General features: G+C 42.8%; 1 protein-coding gene across 1 annotated transcript in view; it reads left to right on the top strand.

The window, feature by feature from the left end:
• The window catches only part of LOC137081471 (butyrophilin subfamily 1 member A1-like), a 63,040-nt gene that overhangs the window by 23,102 nt on the left and 18,490 nt on the right, over positions 1–21,448 (top strand). Inside the window, exon 3 of the mRNA XM_067447652.1 lies at positions 5,012–5,374. Coding sequence (XP_067303753.1) covers positions 5,012–5,374 — 363 coding nt within the window. The remainder of the gene's footprint in view (positions 1–5,011; positions 5,375–21,448) is intronic.

Genomic DNA, 21,448 nt, shown 5'->3' on the forward strand with positions numbered 1-21,448 from the left:
AGTATCAGAAACGACTAACAACGCTGTATTATGCAATGCAGACAAGTCATTTGGCAGCCATTTTGTAAAGAAAAATTACGCACCTACACACATGCATATTGAAACATGCTTGTCTATAGACTGAACACGTAATGCTTAGATGCCATCACCTGCTGTCACAGATTCACGTTTTTTGATGTTTACACGTAGATGATAACGGTATCGCTTCAAAACGGATGAGCTGCTGTAGCGCATTGAGAGTTTTCTATTTTGGTTGATAATGGTGTTGTGTAAGTCGTCCCAAAGTAACTAACTAAACAGTAACTTTATTCTAGATCTGATGTATAGCCAAAACAAGTCACTCTTCCATTAATCTCCTGTTATCACTGTAAAGCTGCTTTTAAACAATCTATATAGTAAAAGGTGCTGTATAAATGAAGGTGACCTGACAAAAGCCTAGTTCGCATTGCCCGATTTTTGCCCCGATTTTGACTCGCTGACAGGTTTTGCGAAATCGCAGACAAATGCCCGAGGTCATAGGCAAATCGGTGCTCGTGCACGCGAGTGAAAATCACGAAGTGTGACTGATCAAAGACGCGATCAGAGAGAAACGCAGAAGAGTCACTGACATCTGCGAGATATTTGGCATGCTAAATATCTGGGAATGTGATTCCCAGAGTCACATTCCCAGAGAAATGCTCTCAGACAGCAAATGCAGTGAGTTTGCTTCCTTCTTCTCAGAGAAAATCAAAAATATCAGAAAGGCGATCAGCACATCCTCTAGTTGCTCTGGGGTCAGTCAGATCAGACCAAACCCTCGGAAAATTACTATGTCTGATTTCAAAACAATTGACGGTAAAATTTTAGAAGACACAGTACAGCATCTTAAAACATCAACCTGTGCCCTAGACGCACTCCCCACTTCTTTTTTCAAAAGTGTGTTTAACTGTTTAGAAGCAGATCTCCTAGAAGTGGTTAACTCCTCACTTCTCTACGGGACTTTTCCAACCGCCCTTAAAACTGCAATAGTTAAGCCTCTTCTGAAAAAGAGAAATCTGGATAACTCCATACTGAGCAACTACAGACCAATCTCAAATCTCCCCTTCATAGGCAAAATCATTGAAAAAGTTGTTTTCAATCAACTAAACAAATTCTTACACTCAAACGGATTCTTTGACAATTTTCAATCTGGTTTCCGACCGCATCACAGCACAGAGACAGCGCTCATAAAGATTATAAATGATATTCGCTTGAATACTGATACAGGCAAAACATCAATTCTGGTTCTACTCGATCTCAGTGCTGCATTAGACACTGTTGACATGCGGACGTCCATGACATGCGGAGTCCCACAAGGGTCCATTCTTGCACCACTCCTGTTTAACCTGTATATGCTGCCACTGAGCCAAATAATGAAAAAGAATAATATTGCTTACCACAGCTATGCTGATGACACCCAGCTCTACTTAGCACTATCACCTAATGACTACAGCCCCATTGACTCCCTGTGCAAATGCATTGATGAAGTTAACAACTGGATGTGCCAAAACTATCTTCAGTTAAACAAAGACAAAACCGAAATCACTACATTTGGAAACAAAGATGAAATTCTCAAGGTGAACGCGTATCTTGAGGCTAAAGGTCTGATAACAAAAAATCAAGTCAGGAATCTTGGTGTAATTTTGGAGTCAGACCTGAGTTTCAGTATTCATGTCAAAGCCATAACTAAATCAGCATACTATCATCTGAAAAATATTGCAAGGATTAGATGTTTTGTCTCCAGGCAAGACTTAGAGAAACTGGTTCACGCTTTCATCACCAGTAGGGTGGACTATTGTAATGGCCTTCTCACTGGCCTTCCCAAAAAGACCATTAGACAGCTGCAGCTCATACAGAATGCTGCTGCCAGGATTCTGAGTAGAACCAGAAAATATGACCATATCACACCAGTCCTCAGGTCTTTACACTGGCTTCCAGTTATATTTAGGATCGATTTTAAAGTACTATTACTTGTTTATAAATCTCTTAATGAGCTAGGACCTCAATACATCGCAGATATGCTGATTAAATACAAACCCAACAGATCACTCAGATCAGCAGGATCAAGTCAGTTAGAAATACCAAGAGTTCACTCAAAGCAAGGAGAGTCTGCCTTTAGCTATTATGCCAGCTGTAGTTGGAACCAGCTTCCTGAACAGATCAGATGTGCTCCAACAGTAGCCACATTCAAATCCAGACTCAAAACACATCTGTTCAGCTGTGCATTTACTGAATGAGCTCTGAGCCACTGTACGTCCGACTGATCGCACCTTATCTATGCATCATTTTTTTAAATATTTTTTTATAACTGTTTTAGTTTAGCTGTTCTTTTCTTTGGTTATCATCATTTTATTATTTTTAATTCTCTTTACATTGTATTCTTTTTCTTATGCATTTTTTAGCCCTATTTTAATTCCTTTCTTTGTAAAGCACTTTGAATTGCCATTGTGTATGAAATGTGCTATATAAATAAACTTGCCTTGCCTTGCCTTGCCTAAATATCTGAACCTGTCTGGGATTCAAACTCCTGCTGTGTGAAATGTTCTGACTGAAAATTACATCGATGATGACTGACAGCCAATGAAAGAGTGAGATACAGGGCAGCGGGAGGTTCAGGGAGGAGTTATAGAGCAGAATATCAGTGTTTTAATATATATATATTTACAATTCTATCAAACAGAAACAAAGCCCAAAAATGTGCACATTCAGCCACAGCAGCAGCACATTACAAAATTATTTATTTGCTTCAAACTCTCTTTGCAGAACACAATCCTGTCTTCCTCTCTCTCCTGCAATTTCCTCCACCATAATCTTTTTTTTTTTTCTCCAAAAATCAGCGCACAGACAATTTGAAACAAACCTTGTGCAGTTCATCATTTTAAAAAACAATTTCATGTCTCACGCGAGAACTCCAGTCTGACGTACGTGTGATCTCTCGTTGTTTACTTGTCACATCGCATGCGTATTTGGGAAACGTCATTTGCACACCTGTAAGAGAGAGAGAGTTGTCAGCGACTGTTCCTCTTGTACAGTCATGCAGTGTGAAAAGAGCAGTGACCCGACGAGTTTGAAAATCGTGCAGTCTGAACTAGGCTTAAAGAAACACTGCAAGCCTGTAGATTGAACACACAATGTGCATGCGCATGAAGTCACCGATTACACAAAACTCTGTTGTCATGTAAATGAACATCCAAAATGTTTTTCAGTGTTTTTTAAAAACAGTGGAGTGTAAACGGCCCCTTAATGAAACAGTGGATTTTGCTGTTTAACTTCAACTTTAGGCCATTATTTAAGCAAGTTACACTGGCCCTCATTTATCAAAAGTGCGTACACCATATTTCCAGCATACACCCAAACCCACGGTGACTTTGAGATTTATCAATATGGACGTTGGCGTACGGCACGCTCAAATCCTACGCCAGCTCAGGAGGTGGTGTACGCACACACACACACACACACACTCACGCTCTAATCCTCCGCCAGCTCAGGAGGTGGTGTACGCACGTTTGAGTTAGTGTGAAAATGCGCAGAAAAACAATTCCTAACGCCACAAAACGCACTGACAAGATATGCTATATGACCCACTGTAAAAAACCACAACAACAACATTCAGTGTTTATTTTTGTGCAACATGAACGTCAATGTTTAATTTGTGTGACTTTACCAAAGTGTTTGATCTGTAGGCATATGTATTCCTCCAGTCGCGAGCCTGTGCGCTTTATCTGACGGTTCAGGCCCACCTGGCCCGGCAGCTGCGCACGGACTGGGACTAAAATAATTCAGACTGACAAAATAATAAAAATGGCCTTCTTCTTTTAAATAATAATAAAATCAATAAAAACGACATTCTTCTTCTAAATAACAAGCGTCATTAAGAATAATAATCATAATAATAATAAGAAGAATCTTACAAATTGTCATGTAATTATTAATGTGAATGAATCTTACTCCACATCACATCATCATCACTATTGTACACCCCAATACATGTGCCGTGATACGAAATTAAATGCTAATTTTTTCAAAACGTGCTGTAAAATAATGCAGTGATAGTAATTTATCATCCAAACAGCTTTAAACTGCTGGAGTGTGCTTCTCAACCTCCACACTATTAACAGTACTCGTTATTTGTGTCCATATTTTGTTTTTGTGGGTGCCTTTAATCCCACTCTTTAAACTCCCAAATAAAACAATTTCGGGTTTTTTTCCACTTCCCTGGTGATGGTCTCGATGGGCGCGTCTCAATCATCTCACTAGTCCACTAGTCAGGGCACTGATCAGGGAGTCAGCCCATTGACTTATGCCCTAATCAGTGCCCTGACTAGTGGACTAGTGAGATGATTGAGCGCGCCCGATCTCCACGTCGGAGAAGTTTCGCTTCTTTGCCGTCTTCTGTTTGTTCATGGCGTAAAATGAGGGCGTGGGGGAGGCGGAGACTTGAATATATAGGGGCGTGTTATTCTAATGACGATCGTTTTCAGCCGCCGCATTTATCAAGGGCAGGTATTGCGTACACCTGGATTGCAGAGGTGCGCACAGTTTCATAAATCAGGCGGTGAGAGGAGTGTAAGCATAATCTTACGCCAACATATACACCCGTTTCTACGCAAGATTGATAAATGAGGGCCATTGTGTTATCAACCCTTAATTCTTGTTTCTAGAATGTTGTTCTGAGAACTCTTTCTCCCAACATTAGGAAGACATTTAAGAAAGTTCTACAAACAATGTATAAATAAAATTTAAATAAAATATACTAGATATTTAATACACTTGTCAGAATGCCAGCTATTCATTAATATAATTGTATTTTACTGTCAAGTAGGACTCAAACACCAGTTGTTCAGTTACATTTAAAGCCGATGTTAATTGCTATGAGACATTTCATGTGTGAAATCCAGTCAATTCCAATAGGAATCAGGCAATCGGGAGTTTCAAGAGACAATCAGCTGTTTGGTTTAAAAGTCACTTCTATGTTTGTCTTTCTGTCTCTCAGAGTCGTTCAGTGTTGTGGTTCCTGGTGATCAGATAGTGGCTCATGTCGGGTCTACAGTCATTCTGCCCTGCTGGATCTCTCCTCCGGAGAACGCTGAAGCTCTGGAGATCCGCTGGTACCGTCATGACCAGTTCAGCAACCCTGTTCTCTTCTATAAGCATGGCAAGATCCAGGATCTCCAGGAGGAATCATTCAGGAACCGAAGCTCACTGACTCAATGCTCAGGTCAGTCTGGAGGACTGAAGGATGGAGACGTCTCTCTACAGCTGGAGAAACTCAGGATTCAGGATGAAGGCTCATTTTACTGTTATGTGAGTGGAGAAAGTACATATGACGGTCAAAAGATGGCTCTCAAAGTCACTGGTGAGTCCAATACTTCCATACATTATGTTTTTTGTGGATCTAGAGCTCATTAAAGAATAGTTCAGCTGTTTTGTTGCATGAGTAGGCATTTCTACTACTCTAACTCTGCAACAAATGGAATATCAAACCTGTAAAGGAGTTTGTACTAAGAAGCTGATCAGGAGATTGTTCTCGCCGCAAGGTGTCAATCAAAACACATCACAGGATTCAGAATATTTTCATCTTTACTTGTATTAGGATGAGTGTGGTCTGAAATAAACAAATGAATAACATATTACAATAAATTATTACAATATACATACATAATAGTAATGTAAATAGTCTTGTAAAGCTTGCCCAGAAATGATCAGTGAGAACTTGGCTCTGTCGCCATCTACATCGTCCAATGAGCTCAGTAGTGGGGTATGTCACTTGAGGTAGAGAGCTGTCTGGCCACACCATGAGCAGGAGATTTGGGGTGACTGGATCTAGGTCAGCGATATTGGAGGAGACGTATCCTAGAGGTTTGCTATTGAGAATAGGGATGCACCGAATCCAGGATTCGGGTTCGGATTCGGCCGAATATTGGGCTTTTTGACTGGGTTCGGTTTCTGTCGAACCTTAGAATTTTTTCCCACCAAACCGAACCCGCTTGCACTACGCGATACTGGTCGATGATTCTGCGGTTGATTATGGCAACGTGTTTACTAGGTGGACTTGTTGAAAGTGAAAATGGGACTTGTTAACAGAAAATGTGTTGTTTAGCAGTACTTTCAGTCACAAGAAGGCAATTCGAGTTGAGCTATATGTTCAATTTGCAATGCCGATTTGTCTCGTGGTGGCAAGAACCCTAAACAATCGCCGCTGGATGTCCGGTTCGCGAACGAATCGTTCTTTTTAACCGGATCTTTATAGTGATCCGGTCGAACCAGTTCACCAAATCGGACTGAATCGTTCTAAACGGTTCACGTCTCAAATCAGTGCTGATCACACAAGTTACTATAGTTACTCACTTTCTGACATGAGTGACAGGCCCTCAGATTAGAAATAAACTAATATCTTGAAGTATAACTCCGGCCGTTCACTGAACTGAGACATGTTTCGCTGTGAGAACCGGTGAGCTGAGATACTGCATGCGTGATAGCGTCGTCTTGAACTGTTTCTCTCGGAGTGGGACGGCTGCTGTTTCTCTCGGAGTGGGACGGCTGCTGTTTCACTCGGAGCGGGACGGCTGCTGTCTGCTGTTTCTCTCGGAGTAGGGCGGCTGCTGTTTCTCTCGGAGTGGGACGGCTGCAGTTTCTCTCGGAGTAGGGCGGCTGCTGTTTCTCTCGGAGCGGGACGGCTGCTGTTTCTCTCGGAGTGGGACGGCTGCTGTTTCTCTCGGAGCGGGACGGCTGCTGTTTCACTCGGAGTGGGACGGCTGTTGTTTCTCTCGGAGCGGGACGGCTGCTGTTTCTCTCGGAGCGGGACGGCTGTTGTTTCTCTCGGAGCGGGGCGGCTTCTGTTTCTCTCGGAGTAGCACGGCTGCTGTTTCTCTCGGAGCGGGACGGCTGCTGTTTCTCTCGGAGCGGGACGGCTGCTGTTTCTCTCGGAGTGGGACGGCTGCTGTTTCTCTCAGAGCGGGGCGGCTGCTGTTTCTCTCGGAGCGGGACGGCTGTTGTTTCTCTCGGAGCGGGACGGCTTCTGTTTCTCTCGGAGTGGCACGGCTGGTGTTTCTCTCGGAGCGGGACGGCTGCTGTTTCTCTCGGAGCGGGACGGCTGCTGTTTCACTCGGAGCGGGACGGCTGCTGTTTCACTCGGAGCGGGACGGCTGCTGTTTCTCTCGGAGCGGGACGGCTGCTGTTTCACTCGGAGTGGGACGGCTGTTGTTTCTCTCGGAGCGGGGCGGCTGCTGTTTCTCTCGGAGTGGGACGGCTGCTGTTTCTCTCGGAGCGGGAATCTGTAGTATAAGTACACCTCCTATCGTTGATCAGATTGATTAGCTTACCATGCTCCACCTGTGTTCAATTAGGTTTAATTATCTGACGTGCTCCCCTTGTTAATTAGGTTTGATTAGCTGACGGCTCCGTTGTTTAATTATCTGTTGGTGCTCCTCCCGAAATTAGTTAATAAAACTTCACTTCATGAGTTCCCACTTACATCAAATTAAATAGAGTTAACATTATGCGTATTTGGCGTGCTGTCCAGGGGAGGGCTCCGGGCTCGGATTTTTGCCCGAACCCAGAGTATCCCCCAAAATGCAAGGAGTGGAGGACAGCCACCAGAAAACCCCCAAATATGCAGAAAAATTGGTGGGCTGATAATTTGAGAGGCCTGGCTGCTAGACCAGGAGAGCCCGTGTTGCCTCGCTGCTTCGGGCGGACAAGTTCTACTGGCTGAAGGAAACTGGGCGTTGGAAGACCGATCGGGAAAGCTCTTGCCGTGTCTGAGGGGGGCCAGGCTCACTGCAACAGACGGGAAAGAACCCTACCGGACGATGGATGAGGAGAATTTTTTGTAAAATTACCGATCGGGAGGGCCCTTTGCAACCTCTGAGGGGGGTCCGGCTCACTGCAACAGACGAGAAGCGAGCTCTTCCGGCTGATAAATGAGAAACATCCTCAAAATCAGAGAGGCCGATGGGAAGGCTCTTACAACATCTGAGGGGGGCCGGGCTCACTGCAACAGACGAGAAAAAACCCTACCGGACGATAAATGAGGAGCGGCCTAAAATTTGGCGTACCGATCGGGAAGGCTCTTTATCGAGTCTGAGGGGGGCCTGGCTCACTGCAACAGATGTAAGATGAGCTCTTCCAGCTGATAAATGAGGAGAATCCTCAAAATCAGCGGGGTAGATTGGGAAGGCTTCTTACGGTGTCTGAGGGGGGCCAGGCTCACTGCAACAGATGGGAAAAAACCCTACCGGCCGATTAAATGAGGAGTGGTCTTCAATAAAATTACCGATCAGAAAGGCTCTTGCAACGTCTGAGGGGGGCCAGGCTCACTGCAACAGACGAGAAACAAGCTGTACCAGCTGATAATGAGGAGCATCCTCAAATCAGAAGGACCGATTAGGAAGGCTCTTACAACGTCTGAGGGGGGCCTGGCTCACTGCAACAGACGAGAAAAACCCTGCCGGCCCATAAATGAGGAGCAACCTTGAATTTGACAGACTGATCGGGGAGGTTCTTGCAACGTCTGAGGGGGGCCGGGCTCACTGCAACAGACGAGAAACAAACCCTAACGGCCGATAAATGAGGAGCATCCTCAAATTAGAGTGACTGATCGGGAAGGCTCTTGCAATGTCTGAGGGGGGCCCGGCTCACTGCAACAGACGAGAAACAAACCCCACCGACCAATAAATGAGGAGCATCCTCAAATTGGAAAGACTGATCGGGAAGGTTCTTGCAACGTCTGAGGGGGGCCGGGCTCACTGCAACAGACGAGAAACTAACCCTAATGGCCGATAAATGAGGAGCTTCCTCAAATTGGAAAGACTGATCGGGAAGGTTCTTGCAACGTCTGAGGGGGGCCGGGCTCACTGCAACAGACGAGAAACTAACCCTAATGGCCGATAAATGAGGAGCATCCTCAAATTGGAAAGACTGATCGGGAAGGTTCTTGCAACGTCTGAGGGGGGCCGGGCTCACTGCAACAGACGAGAAACTAACCCTAATGGCCGATAAATGAGGAGCTTCCTCAAATTAAGATGACCAATCGGGAAAGCTCTTGCAATGTCTGAGGGGGGCCCGGCTCACTGCAACAAACGAAAAAACCTTACCGTCCGGAGAAAGAGCGCGCAACGAGATTCAACATGCGCGAAGTTTGAAAACAGTCGATCGGGGGCTCAAGCCGCATCTGACGGGAGATTAGAATCACAGCGTCAGATGAGTGAGCCCTACCAAATTGATAAATGGGGCGTCGAAATTAAAAAGAAAGACTGACCGAGGGGGCCCACCCAGCTTCCGCCAGGAGCAGATTCCTGGCATCAGATGAGTGGGTACTATCGGCCGACGGTACGGAGAAAGAGATGGGGAAACACCCGCCAGTAGAGCTTTCACAGCATTCGACGGGAGATCAATGCTCACTGCAATCGGAAAGGGAAGCTTCACCGGACAGAAAAAGAAAAGATGGATAGTGACTGAGAGGCTCTGACGGCATTCGATGGGAGATTAAGACTCATTGCTTCCGATGGGGGAGCCTCGCCAGATGGATAAGGGAGAAAAAAGCACTGCTGCTGCTGTGGAGAAAATTAGCTGGAGAAACTGAGCTCCTGTGGGAGCAGAGGGAACAGCACTGCTGTGGCAGTGGAGAAAATTAGCTGGAGAAACTGAGCTCCTGTGGGAGCAGAGGGAACAGCACTGCTGTGGCAGTGGAGAAAATTAGCCCGAGAAACTGGGCTCCTGCGGGAGCAGAGGAAACAGCACTGCTGCGGCAGTGGAGAAAATTAGCCAGAGAAACTGAGCTCCTGTGGGAGCAGAGGGAACAGCACTGCTGCGGCAGTGGAGAAAATTAGCCAGAGAAACTGGGCTCCTGCGGGAGCAGAGGGAACAGCACTGTTGTGGCAGTGGAGAAAATTAGCCAGAGAAACTGGGCTCCTGCGGGAGCAGAGGGAACAGCACTGTTGTGGCAGTGGAGAAAATTAGCCAGAGAAACTGGGCTCCTGCGGGAGCAGAGGAAACAGCACTGCTGCGGCAGTGGAGAAAATTAGCCAGAGAAACTGAGCTCCGTGTGAGCAGAGGGAACAGCACTGCTGCTGCTGTGGAGAAAATTAGCCAGAGAAACTGAGCTCCGTGTGAGCAGAGGGAACAGCACTGCTGCTGCTGTGGAGAAAATTAGCCAGAGAAACTGAGCTCCTGTGGGAGCAGAGGGAACGGCACTGCTGCTGCTGTGGAGAAAATTAGCTGGAGAAACTGAGCTCCTGTGGGAATGGAAGGAACGGCACTGCTGCGGCAGAAGAAAAAATGGTTGAACAGACAAATGGAGAAACATGTTTGTATAACCAACTGAGACTTTTGAAATTACTGCTTGATTATTGCAGAATGCTCCTTTCAACTAGTATGAAGGAAATAACATACTTCCTCACAATTGTGTGCAACAAATTACAATATAATTGTAGTACAGAAACCTTGTCATTGTACGCATTTACTTGGCATAAACGAGAACTAATCATGATTGTGAACTGCTCTGAAATAGAGCGTTGTTGTTGTGAAGGCTGTAGAACGCACAGATTCTGAATGTGAAGCTCATGTTTATTTAATGAAATCATGGCCTTTGAGGTTTGCGTAATCGTGATATACGTTTTCTTTCCCCAAAATATAAGATGGCTTAAAATAATAATTATTATGCTATACAATATAGCCTACTGTAAGAAATTTGTGTTATATTTAGGAAAACAGGAGCTCCAAATTGGATTGTATTTCATGAAATGCAGCTCGTCTTGCTTCGTCCGGATTCTGACTTTCAGTTTGCAAAGTCTCTGTCCGGATCAAACTGAACGAAGGTTAGGTTCGTTTCTTGTGCGAAAGCGTTCTGTATGGTTTGAATTATCTGACCATTTACAGGAAGTTCCTTTTTATGTTGATGTAATGTTAAAAGCCTTATAGAAAGCCCTCTTTAGGTGAATTTTGTTTGTATGAATGGCTACAACTTCTAAAGATATTTAAAAGGAATTTCCAGGGTTTTTATATATATATATATATATATATATATATATATATATATATATATATATATATATATATATATATATATAAATGTAGTACTAGTGTAGTAATTAGATGTGCTTAGTTTTTACGAAAGCTCTCTCTGTTTTGCTGCAGATCATTAAACTGTTACACTGCCTTAGAAGTCTGTCCAAAATCATTGACAAAACGCTGCTTTACAAGCCATGTCTCGTAAGGCAGTGAGGCAAAGAGTCAGCTGGCTAAGTTTTGGGAGTTACTCGCCCGAGTGACGATGCGCTGACGTCAGACGCACGTACCGTTTACGAGCCAATCAATGTCAAGAAGCAGCACACTACAATAGTAGTGGGAAGTTCGGATCCTTTTTACTGATACGGATCTTTGAATCTTGTTCAGCAAAATGGACGAATCTTTTCTAAAGTGATCCCGTTAATTTAAGCTGAATCTAATTAAAATGCTACATGTTACATTTTCCAGCACGTTTAGTACTTCCCTGTACAGAACGTATGCGCGTGCTCGGTAAACAAATGAACGAATCGCTCTCTGAGAAAACTCGTTGTTCAAAAGATTCAGATTAAAGATTCATACAAAATGAACGAATCGTTCGTTAACGACATCACTACAGCAGGACGCATGTCATGTAAGTTCTTTAGTGCACTCGCACAATTTGCAATGTGAAAGCAAACAAAACTAACCCAACATGTAAAAATGAATCAAAACATGAGCTTCAGTTCAGACCCCGGTGCAGACTTTAAGGTGTGGAAATGCCCTGAGTCGCAAATGCTTGTAAGAAGGTTGTACTCACTGTGTCCCTGTGTGACCGAGCTCATTTGGAAGTCAAGTTGAGACGTATTGGATCAAGGGAGAGCTGGTTCCGACTAGTGGCTTGTCTTTTTTTTTTTTTTTTTGATGTACGCTATAGCATTGTCATTATCACTGCATGAAAAGTGGGATTTTCGTCCCCGTAAACAGCCGGAAATCTCCCTGATTTTCGACAATTAACGTCAGTTTACAGCCTGTGAACGTCGCGTTCGTCTGTGCCACATATTGACGGAAACGAACCATGACGTATGTGGAGCTTGCGGAGGCATGCTGGCGCCGGCGCTAATGGCTCTAATTAGCATATGAATAGCAGCTCTGGGCGGCGCCTTGCCGGAATGGCTTGAATTTCCTCTCTCAGTATTGGTTGAAACTACTACATTGAAACAAGAAATATCACTCGTGATTGGTTGGCAGATCTGTTACTATTGGTCAACCTGGGTAATAAATTAATAAATTTAAACCCCCAAATTATAATAATTTTACACATATATATATAAAATTATGATTTGCATATTATTTTTTATTTGTATATATTCATATTCATGTGATATGCTATTATGTTTTATATTCATGTCATTGTTATCCTATGGACTACGCTATTATAACCATCAAGGACATTCATTTATTGAGGAAAGGAAAATATGCCAGGGACGTGCAGTTTATTCAAAGAAAGAGCTTTATTAGAACAAACACAAACACACAACCAAAAGCAAAACGTGTGAGATCTGCCCACACAACAATAGGAAGCTCACGAGAAGCCCAAAATCCTACAGCACCATGAAGTCTCTGTTTTCCGCTTCAGAGCTGTAGGTAACTAGCGCCATTCTGTCTGATTTCAGTCCATTTTTCAGACGTCTGTCGTGCGTTGCCCTGTTCTTTGGAATCGCCTCTAATCTCGATTGCAGCGTGGCACAGAGCTCGGCGAGCTCCTGGCTGGTCGAACAGTCCATCCAGACACCGCACCAACGATGCCGTCTTCCTCATCAGACATCAGGTCTATGGTAGCGCACTTCCAAAGGCCCACCTCATATCCTCAGCTAACACACTCTTTCTTGCTTGTAGCAGCTGTAAAAACAAACAATAAAGACAATCAGTATTGCGCGATGTACTGCGTAAAATGCACCTGAAAAATAGTCACACTGACCAAAAACGGATCTAATCTAATAAATCTTACCCTCTTTCTTCTCAATCGACTCCGAGCTGAACTCTTCACAGCTTCTGCGTGCGATGCAAGAACTGGATGTTTGTACCTGAAGCTCCTGCGTACTGTCTCTGTCTTACATGCAGCTGGAAAACAATTAAATGAGTGTTATGACGAAGTTGTGAAGACGGCGTACTGCTTGTAAAATGCCTGTAAAATGACCAGAAAAAGAAAACACTTTTATAAAGCAACTTACATTTGTTCTTTTACAAGGCTAATTTCAGCTTGTGCTACTTAAAAAGCTTTGCTTTAGGTTACTTTAGCTTAGATAACGGTCTTACCGCAATCTTAGGACTGGTCTTCTCTTAGGCACTCGTCTTCTCTTCTTAAAGTTAGTATCTTCCACACAGTTTTTCGACTCCAAAGCAAGCAACCTATCATCTATGGACAGCAACCTGGAGATTACTGAAGTTAACTGCTCGTTAAAATCGGCAGCAAACTGAGCAAGCTGACGAGATAGCCCACTGATTGCATTCAGCTGTTTCTTCCCGCCGGTGTTACGGATCAACTGGGGATCATGTTATCTGGGGACGGGCGCGTGCACGCAGCTAGTTTTACCTGGATTTACAGCAGATGTTAGACGAGGACAGATTCGTCACAGCGGATTTTCCACTGAACAGATTTAAAACGCTTTCCACATTATTGGTAAATGTTTGCATAATATCAGGCTCTGTGTTTTCCTCTGTCGCTGCTTTGCTGTATGTTTCAAACGCAGTTTAAGGGAAATTTTAATGTGGTTTCATTTCACAACACAGACCACGCCCACATTTTGTTACATTCTTTTCGATGAAAGTCGTATCCAATGACAATTACATTCAATAAATTACATTGTGTCGTATTAGTATCGGAATTTTTTTTTTTTTTCTAACTATTGTTTTTGTAATTTGCTTAGGGTATTTTTTAAATTATATATATATCCTAACTAAAATAACTCAAAGCCTGTCATATTACCTTTCTCATATTAGCCTATTATATTCTATTATAATCTATTATATTGCCCACCCCTTGCCCACCTGCACATCCCAGCTGATATACAAGATTTGGGGGGTCATTCTGCATTTGAAAGTTTGAAAGGGTTTTAAATCTTCTAAATAAAGTAAAATGATTCAAAATCAAGTAATTTATATATGCCAAAATCAACTTTAAACATATACAATGTAATTTCCAAACAGCAAAATTGTGGCCAGTGAAAATGCTGAGTGGCTAGTAACTTTGGAAAACCACTAGCCACGGTGGCCGGTGAGCAAAAAAGTTAATGTCAACACCTGTATATATATATACACACACACACACACACACATATATATATATATGTGCCGTTAAAATTAATTTGCGTTAACACGTTAATTTTGACAGGCAATGATATATAATATATAAAGTTTGCTGATGTATGACGCCGCTTATTAGCAGGAGACTGCAATGATTGGTAAAAGTTGCGGTGATTGGTCAAAATTGCGAGTCGCACTGAATTCACGGGGACTGATTGCAAATGACACACAATAAAAAATCTAGAATACTTTCATCAAATATATAAATTCAAGCTTAAGTTTAAGATTTTACAATTAGGCTATACTGAGCCTGATCTATCTAAGAGATATTCTTAGAAGGAAGTTAATACCTTTTAGAAAAATGTCACATGGGTTAATTAAAACTCCTGCTACCCTGATTTGCATTTGTATAGCTCACAGCATGTTCATTTACATGTTCAAGCCTCCCCTGGAGTTAAGGGAAGGGGGGTCTTGGGGGGGACAACTGCCAAGCAAGGCCCACGTCAATTTCTGACAATTCACGGCAGTTTTCGGTGTCGCCTGCAAACTGCCGTGTACAGTCGTAAACCTGATCTTCCACGACAATCTACAGTGCCGCTTACTGACGAAAATCCCACTTTTCATGCAGTGTATCTGAGTGATGTAGCCTCAAAATATCTGTACATTCACTTTCCCAGAAGTATAATTATTTGTTCATCGCCACGGTCACCGCGTGCGCGTTGTAACACCTCTTTTATTTGGTTAGATGTTACTCTGAGGGGTTCAACAGAATTCTGACGTGTACTGATAAATAAACCTCTTCATAAACCAAATTATCTTTTTAAACTCTATTTATTTGCTTCACCAGTGCTTATATCCCAATGCAAAACACTCAATGCATACCAGGAATCAACCCCCAAAAGTCTTTGTCTCTCAAATGAGTCAAATGGATGAAGTGAACTTATCATTTGAAATGCTTAGTCTTTCCTTGAGATGAAGTGATGATGCAATGATTGTGATCCACAACATATGGAATGATGGCAGTTAATGATGGTACACGTAGACCTTAGGATTGGGTTGGTTAAGATCACATGCTGTAGCTTCCTTGTGCTAGAATGTAACACCTCTAGTATCCAGTGGAGGAATTAATCTGCTCAGTGCTCATGTGGGAAATTCGTGACAAAGGACATGAAAAAGTCCTTTAGTTGAGCAGAAACTCAAAGAGTTCTCAACAAAGGACTTTAGAAGAGGACGAAGGCAGAGAGAGTTCACAATGGCTGTGTCCCAATTTGGGGGCTGCATCCTCCTAAGGCCGCATTTGAAGGCCGATTGCGTCACCGCAGAGCGACGAGGCTGTCCCAATTCGAAGGAGCCTTCTAATGCGGCCTGCCGTCAGTGTTGCCAAGTCCGCGGTTTTCACGCCGTATTGGGATACTTTTATGTTGTTGTTGCGGGAAAAAAAATATTTCCACGGGTTGATTTTCAACCCTGTAAGTACGATTTCGGCGCTCCACCATCCCCAAACGCACAAATTCAGGGGAGAATTTGGCCGCTCAATGGAGAAAATTGTATTGGGAGTTTTGGGTTAGTTTTGTTGCAGAGACCTGGCAACCCTATCTCCCCGGAACGCGAAGGATAGAACCACGGATTCTCCGCAGCCTAGCCCACGGCAGAGGAATACAAATATAAATGTAAGTATTGTGTTTTAATTTACTCAAATACCCAACGAAAGTGTTAAAAACCTGGGGTCTTTATTTCTTAACGTGAACTTGTCGCCTGCGTTACCACTGCGGCTTTATCCTTAGGTGATCTGATGTAATATTTTGTTTTGTTTTATGAAGCAGACAGCTTTATTAAAATAAGAGCAGCAAATTAGTATTTATTTACCCGGCCGAAAAACTCGGCCAGTGTGGATTGACACTGATCACTCTGTCGGGGTTTATTCTGCGATAACAACAGGCTGGGTGTAGGCTACATTACCCCTTACTTATACCCCTCCTTATCCAGTTGATAACAATAGTCTATCATAAAAGCTGTGTCGACAAATGTTTTAACCAAATTTGAGTATCTAGAAATATGATTTCTGGAGTATTTTGTATACATGTATAATACATACAAAATGTATAGCTGCATCATATATTTAAAATTCCACCCCTGCCTTGCAGGTATACAAAAAAAATTGGGACAACAAAAAAAAAATACATGTATGCAAGTTAATAGACACATCTTTTCTGACATGTATTGCTGTTGTGTTTGTTGTTTTTAACAGGAATGTTTATTTTCTCTGCATTAGGATTGCAAGTGTCCTGGGACAGGTGAGGGAGTGGAAAACTTGGCCATGGTTTGTCCTCATGAGTGAGGTGTTGGGACAGGCATTCTAACCCTCCTGTCCTCATGCCTCCAGCCCTGAGGACCATGGGCGTCGCTAGGCCCATTTCAGAGGGACTTCAGCTTTTATTTGTAAATAAAAAGTTATTTCTCTGCATTGTTTATTTTTGTAATGCAATTTTTTTTTTTAATGAAACCAATAAATTGTTTACATTATTGTCATGCAAGTTTTGTAAATGAAATCAATTATTCTGTTGGCTACATTTATTTTTGTCATGTCAATTAATTTGTATTAATATTTATTGAATATTTATTGCATTTTTTATTTATTTATCATTAGATAAGGCTACTGGAGTAAATTGAATCCCAATGCTTACGGTGCATTTATGTGTAATCTGGCTTTCTTTTAAAAAAAATCTGACGTCGCGGCGCGCAATGAATTCTGGGGTTGGCAAGGCTGCGAAGCATCCATCCGAGTATCCTTCGTTTCACGGGAAAAGAAGGACGCATTTGAAGGCGTTATTTTGAAGGAGCCTTCGAAGGACGTTTGAATTGGGACGGCCTTCGTCGCGCCGCGGTGACGCAATCCGCTATACCTTCCACTGTAAACAAGTCTCGGTGCGTCCTTTGAAGGCCGCGTCGGCCGCGCACTTCGAAGGACACAGCCTTCAGAGGACGCAGCCCTTGAATTGGGACACAGCTAATGTGATTTTCTACCAAACGAACTGACTTCCTCTATGGTAGCTGAGCTTATATCCAATATCATATTACCTCCAGGCAATAGTGCCCCCTAGCTGCTCCTATTGGAACTACATGGGACTTATATAAATCACTCTAAGGCATCAGCTAAACCAATTATGAAAAAAAACAACAAGTAACGGTATGACTGTTACACATCTCCCCCTTTGGTTCCAAAATTGGACACATGGCAAATTTTTAAGTTTTGGGTATGGTAACTGTCAATCTGAGCTGGATCGTCTAATATGGTCACCTGGTAATTTACTGGACCTAGCTTTTTGACTACTTTAGCTGGCCCTCGCCATTTTGGAGAAATTTTAGCCATAAAACCATCATCTGCACAAGATAAGGGATGAGTACGCACCCAAACTAGATCACCTTCCTGAAAGTCTTGGGTTCTTCTCTTGAGGTTATAACATTTTCTCTGTTTAGTTTGTGCTCTCTCAACATTTTCTTTGACAGTTTCATGCAGTAGTTTCTGCCGCTCAATGACACTATAACTAGGTTGGTCTGGATCTGGTGGATTCTGTAATGCTCTTTGTAGAGGTCCTCTCAATTGACGTCCCAGGGCTATTTCAGCGGGTGAAAACCCTGTACTTTCATGCCATGCTGTATTCAGAGCAAATCTAAATTCGCAGATCCATTGATCCCAAGTACGGTGATTATTATCAACATATGATGCGATCATAGTTTTTAGATTTCGATTAATTCGCTCCGTCAGGTTTGATTGTGGATGATAAGCAGTTGTGAGATTTTGGGTTACCTGCCACTGCTTGCATAGCTGATCCAGGAGCTTTGAGGTAAATTGAGTGCCTCTATCAGAAACAATGAAGGCTGGCGTTCCCCACCTTGTAAATATCTCTTCGATGAGAATACGAACAATGATGGTGGATTTGGCAGATCTCATGGGGAAGACCTCTACCCATTTAGAAAAGTAATCGACCACAACTAGGAGATATTCATTTTGACGGGTACTCCGCGGGAACGGTCCCATAATGTCCATGCCAAGCATGTATCCCGGTTCAACGATGGTCACACTTTGGAGACCTCCTGCTGGTTTCAGGTTCATTGGCTTATGCTGCTGACATTTTTCACACTGTTTACAGTGTTGCCATACGTCAGTACGCATGGATGGCCAATAAGCAAATTCTAGGAGTCTCATTAAAGTTTTAAATCTGCCTAAATGTCCACTGAGGGGGCTGTCGTGGGCATAAGTTAAAAATGCTTCCTTTAAGTCAGCAGGCACCACAGTCTGGAATCTTTGACCTCCTTTGGAGGCTGGGACACTCCTAAATAAGACATCATTTTTAAAAACATAGTGAGTTCGCATAAGATCAGTGGTAACTTGATTTTTGACCTTCCCCATGATCTCTTGGCACTCTATGTCTTTCTTCTGCTCTGCAGCAATTTGAGACAAATCCGTTGGTAGATCACAAGTGATAGGATTACAAGCAGGTTTTGCTGGGGTATGCATCAGGATTGCTGTTGGTTCCGCTACATATCTCCTTGACAAAACATCAGGAACCACATTGCATTGACCTTTTCTATAGCGAACTGTGAAGTGGTGGCCCTGAAGTCTGATAGTCCATCTTTCCAACCTAGATGAAGGTTTTGGATGTTGAAAAAGCCAAACCAGGGAAGCATGGTCAGTGATTACCTCAAATTTTCTGCCTTCAAGATAATGATGCCACTTTTCCACAGCCCAGGCTACTGCTAGACATTCTTTCTCTGATGTAGAATATGATCTCTCAGCCCCTCTCAACAACCTGGATGCATAAGCAATCACCTTCTCTTGTCCTTCCACCTCCTGTGTCAGCACTGCTCCTAAACCAACGTCGCTGGCATCTGTTTGCACTTTGAAAAAATAATCAAAATTAGGTGTTGTTAACACTGGAGCTTTAGTCAGATCATCTTTGATAACATCAAACGATCTCTGGCACTCATCTGTCCATATCCATTTAGCTCCCTTTTTCTTAAGTGCATGTAAGGGTGCTGCTTTAGTGGAGAAATCTGAAATGAAACGGTGGTACCAAGCCGCCAGCCCTAGGAACCGTTGTAATTCTTTAATGGACATTGGTGTGGGGAAAGATTTGACTGCCTCTACTTTGTCAGAGTTTACTTTGACTCCATCAGCAGTGATTGTGTGGCCCAAGTAGTCCAGGGATGAACAGATGAATTTACACTTCTTGAGATTGAGAGTGAGACCAGCAGAGTGCAAACTGTTGAATACTTGTTTAAGATGTTGCAGATGTGTTTGAATGTCTGGTGAGTACACAATGATGTCATCTATGTATACCATACAACACCGGTTTTTGTGTTCTCTAAGAACTTGTTCCATTAAACGTTGGAAAGAGGCAGCAGCATTTTTGAGGCCAAAGGGAAGACACAAAAATTCATATAACCCTGATGCGGTTATGAATGCAGTCTTTCCCACACTGGCAGGATCCATCTCTACTTGCCAGTAGCCACTCTTCAAATCCAATGTGCTAAACACCTTAGCTCCTTGCAAAGAATCCAGTATATCTGTAATCTGGGGCATAGGATATGCATCAAGGTGAGTTTTAGAATTAAGACCACGATAATCAATGCATAACCGGGATCCACCATCTTTCTTATCAACTACCACAACAGGTGAGGCCCATGGTGAAGTAGATGGTCTAATGATTTTTTGTTGAAGTAATTCCTTGATTTGTTCTTCAATAAAATCATTTTTGACTCTTGAGACTCGTTAAGGTCTCTTTCTTAGGGGAAGCTCATCAATTGTTTTTATTTCGTGTCTGATGCGGTTTGTCCGTCCTAACTCCTGTGTGCAAACTGATGACCAATCATACATGAGAGATTTCAACTGATTCTTTACCTTGAGGGAGGAATGAGAATTTTCCACCACTTGATCAATGAGCTTCTGGTCTTCTTTTTTAGAGATAATTTCCACATCACCTTGTGCAGCATAAAACCCGAGGGCAGCTTTTCCCGGAAGTTCGTTAATACAAATGGGGTGACTGGAGCTGGAATCTGGTAAGAAAATACGTGAAGAGTTAAAATCAATGGTTACTTTGGCTTCTTTCAGGAAATCTAGACCCAGAATAACAGGTACAGCCAAGTCTTCATCATTCATCACGTAGAATGTGACCGCAAGTGTTACTCCATATATTTCACATTCCCAAAGAACCTTTCCTTGAGTCCTCTGACTCTGACCATTAGCGAGCACAAAACTTTGAGTACTTTTGGTCAGATACTCATCATTTCTTCTCAACCTCTGCCAAACTTTCTGCTGAACCAAAGAGAAGGTGCTTCCTGTGTCAATTACAGCATTAAAGTAAACCTGCTTCAAAATTATTGGAGTTTGCAGCACATTATTAAATTGAGAGCTGAATGTTGGCTCAATGAGCATGAGGTGATTTTGCTGTCCTCTTCCACCAGAAGATTTCTTCCTCTGTTCCTCATCTTTTACTTGACTCCATCTCTTTTTACTCGCAACCCAATCCTTCTCTATCTGTGTACCAAGTCGGACCAGATCATCAACCGTCTTCACTGTTCCCCTTAACAATGAAGCTAATCGGGGATTGCAGTTTCTTAAAGTCGCTTGGACCATCTCAGTTTCAGCCATTTCAGGATTATTCTTCAGGCACAATGCTCTGTAATTAAAAACAAAATCTCTAATATCCTCATTAACCCCTTGACGGTAGTCTGCTAACTTTTGGGCAGCCACTTCTTTATGATCTTCATTTAAAAATGAAAAGAGAAACTTTTCTTTGAAAGAAGCCCAGTCTCTAATGTTTTGCTTCTCCGCTCTCCACCAGCTCTTAGCAGTACCTTTCAGACTCACAGACAATGACGCTAAAAGTTCTTCAGGATACAAAGGTCTCAGCTCATTATATTCCTCAAATCTATCAACAAAATCAATTGGATCTTCTGAATCAAGATTACTGAAGGTTGGCAGTTCAAGTTTAACAGGAGGATTAGGAGAGGAAGAAAGATACGTTACTTGCTTTGTGTGGTTTTGTGTAGCTGGGTCAATCTTGGAGGGAGTTTGAGACATCCTATGAGTAGTAGAAGCCCTGATATGTACTGGAGTAGACATGAGAGGTTTGAACAT

The sequence above is a fragment of the Pseudorasbora parva genome, chromosome 1 (genome assembly GCF_024679245.1).
Source record: "Pseudorasbora parva isolate DD20220531a chromosome 1, ASM2467924v1, whole genome shotgun sequence".
In the NCBI taxonomy this organism is placed as follows: domain Eukaryota; kingdom Metazoa; phylum Chordata; class Actinopteri; order Cypriniformes; family Gobionidae; genus Pseudorasbora; species Pseudorasbora parva.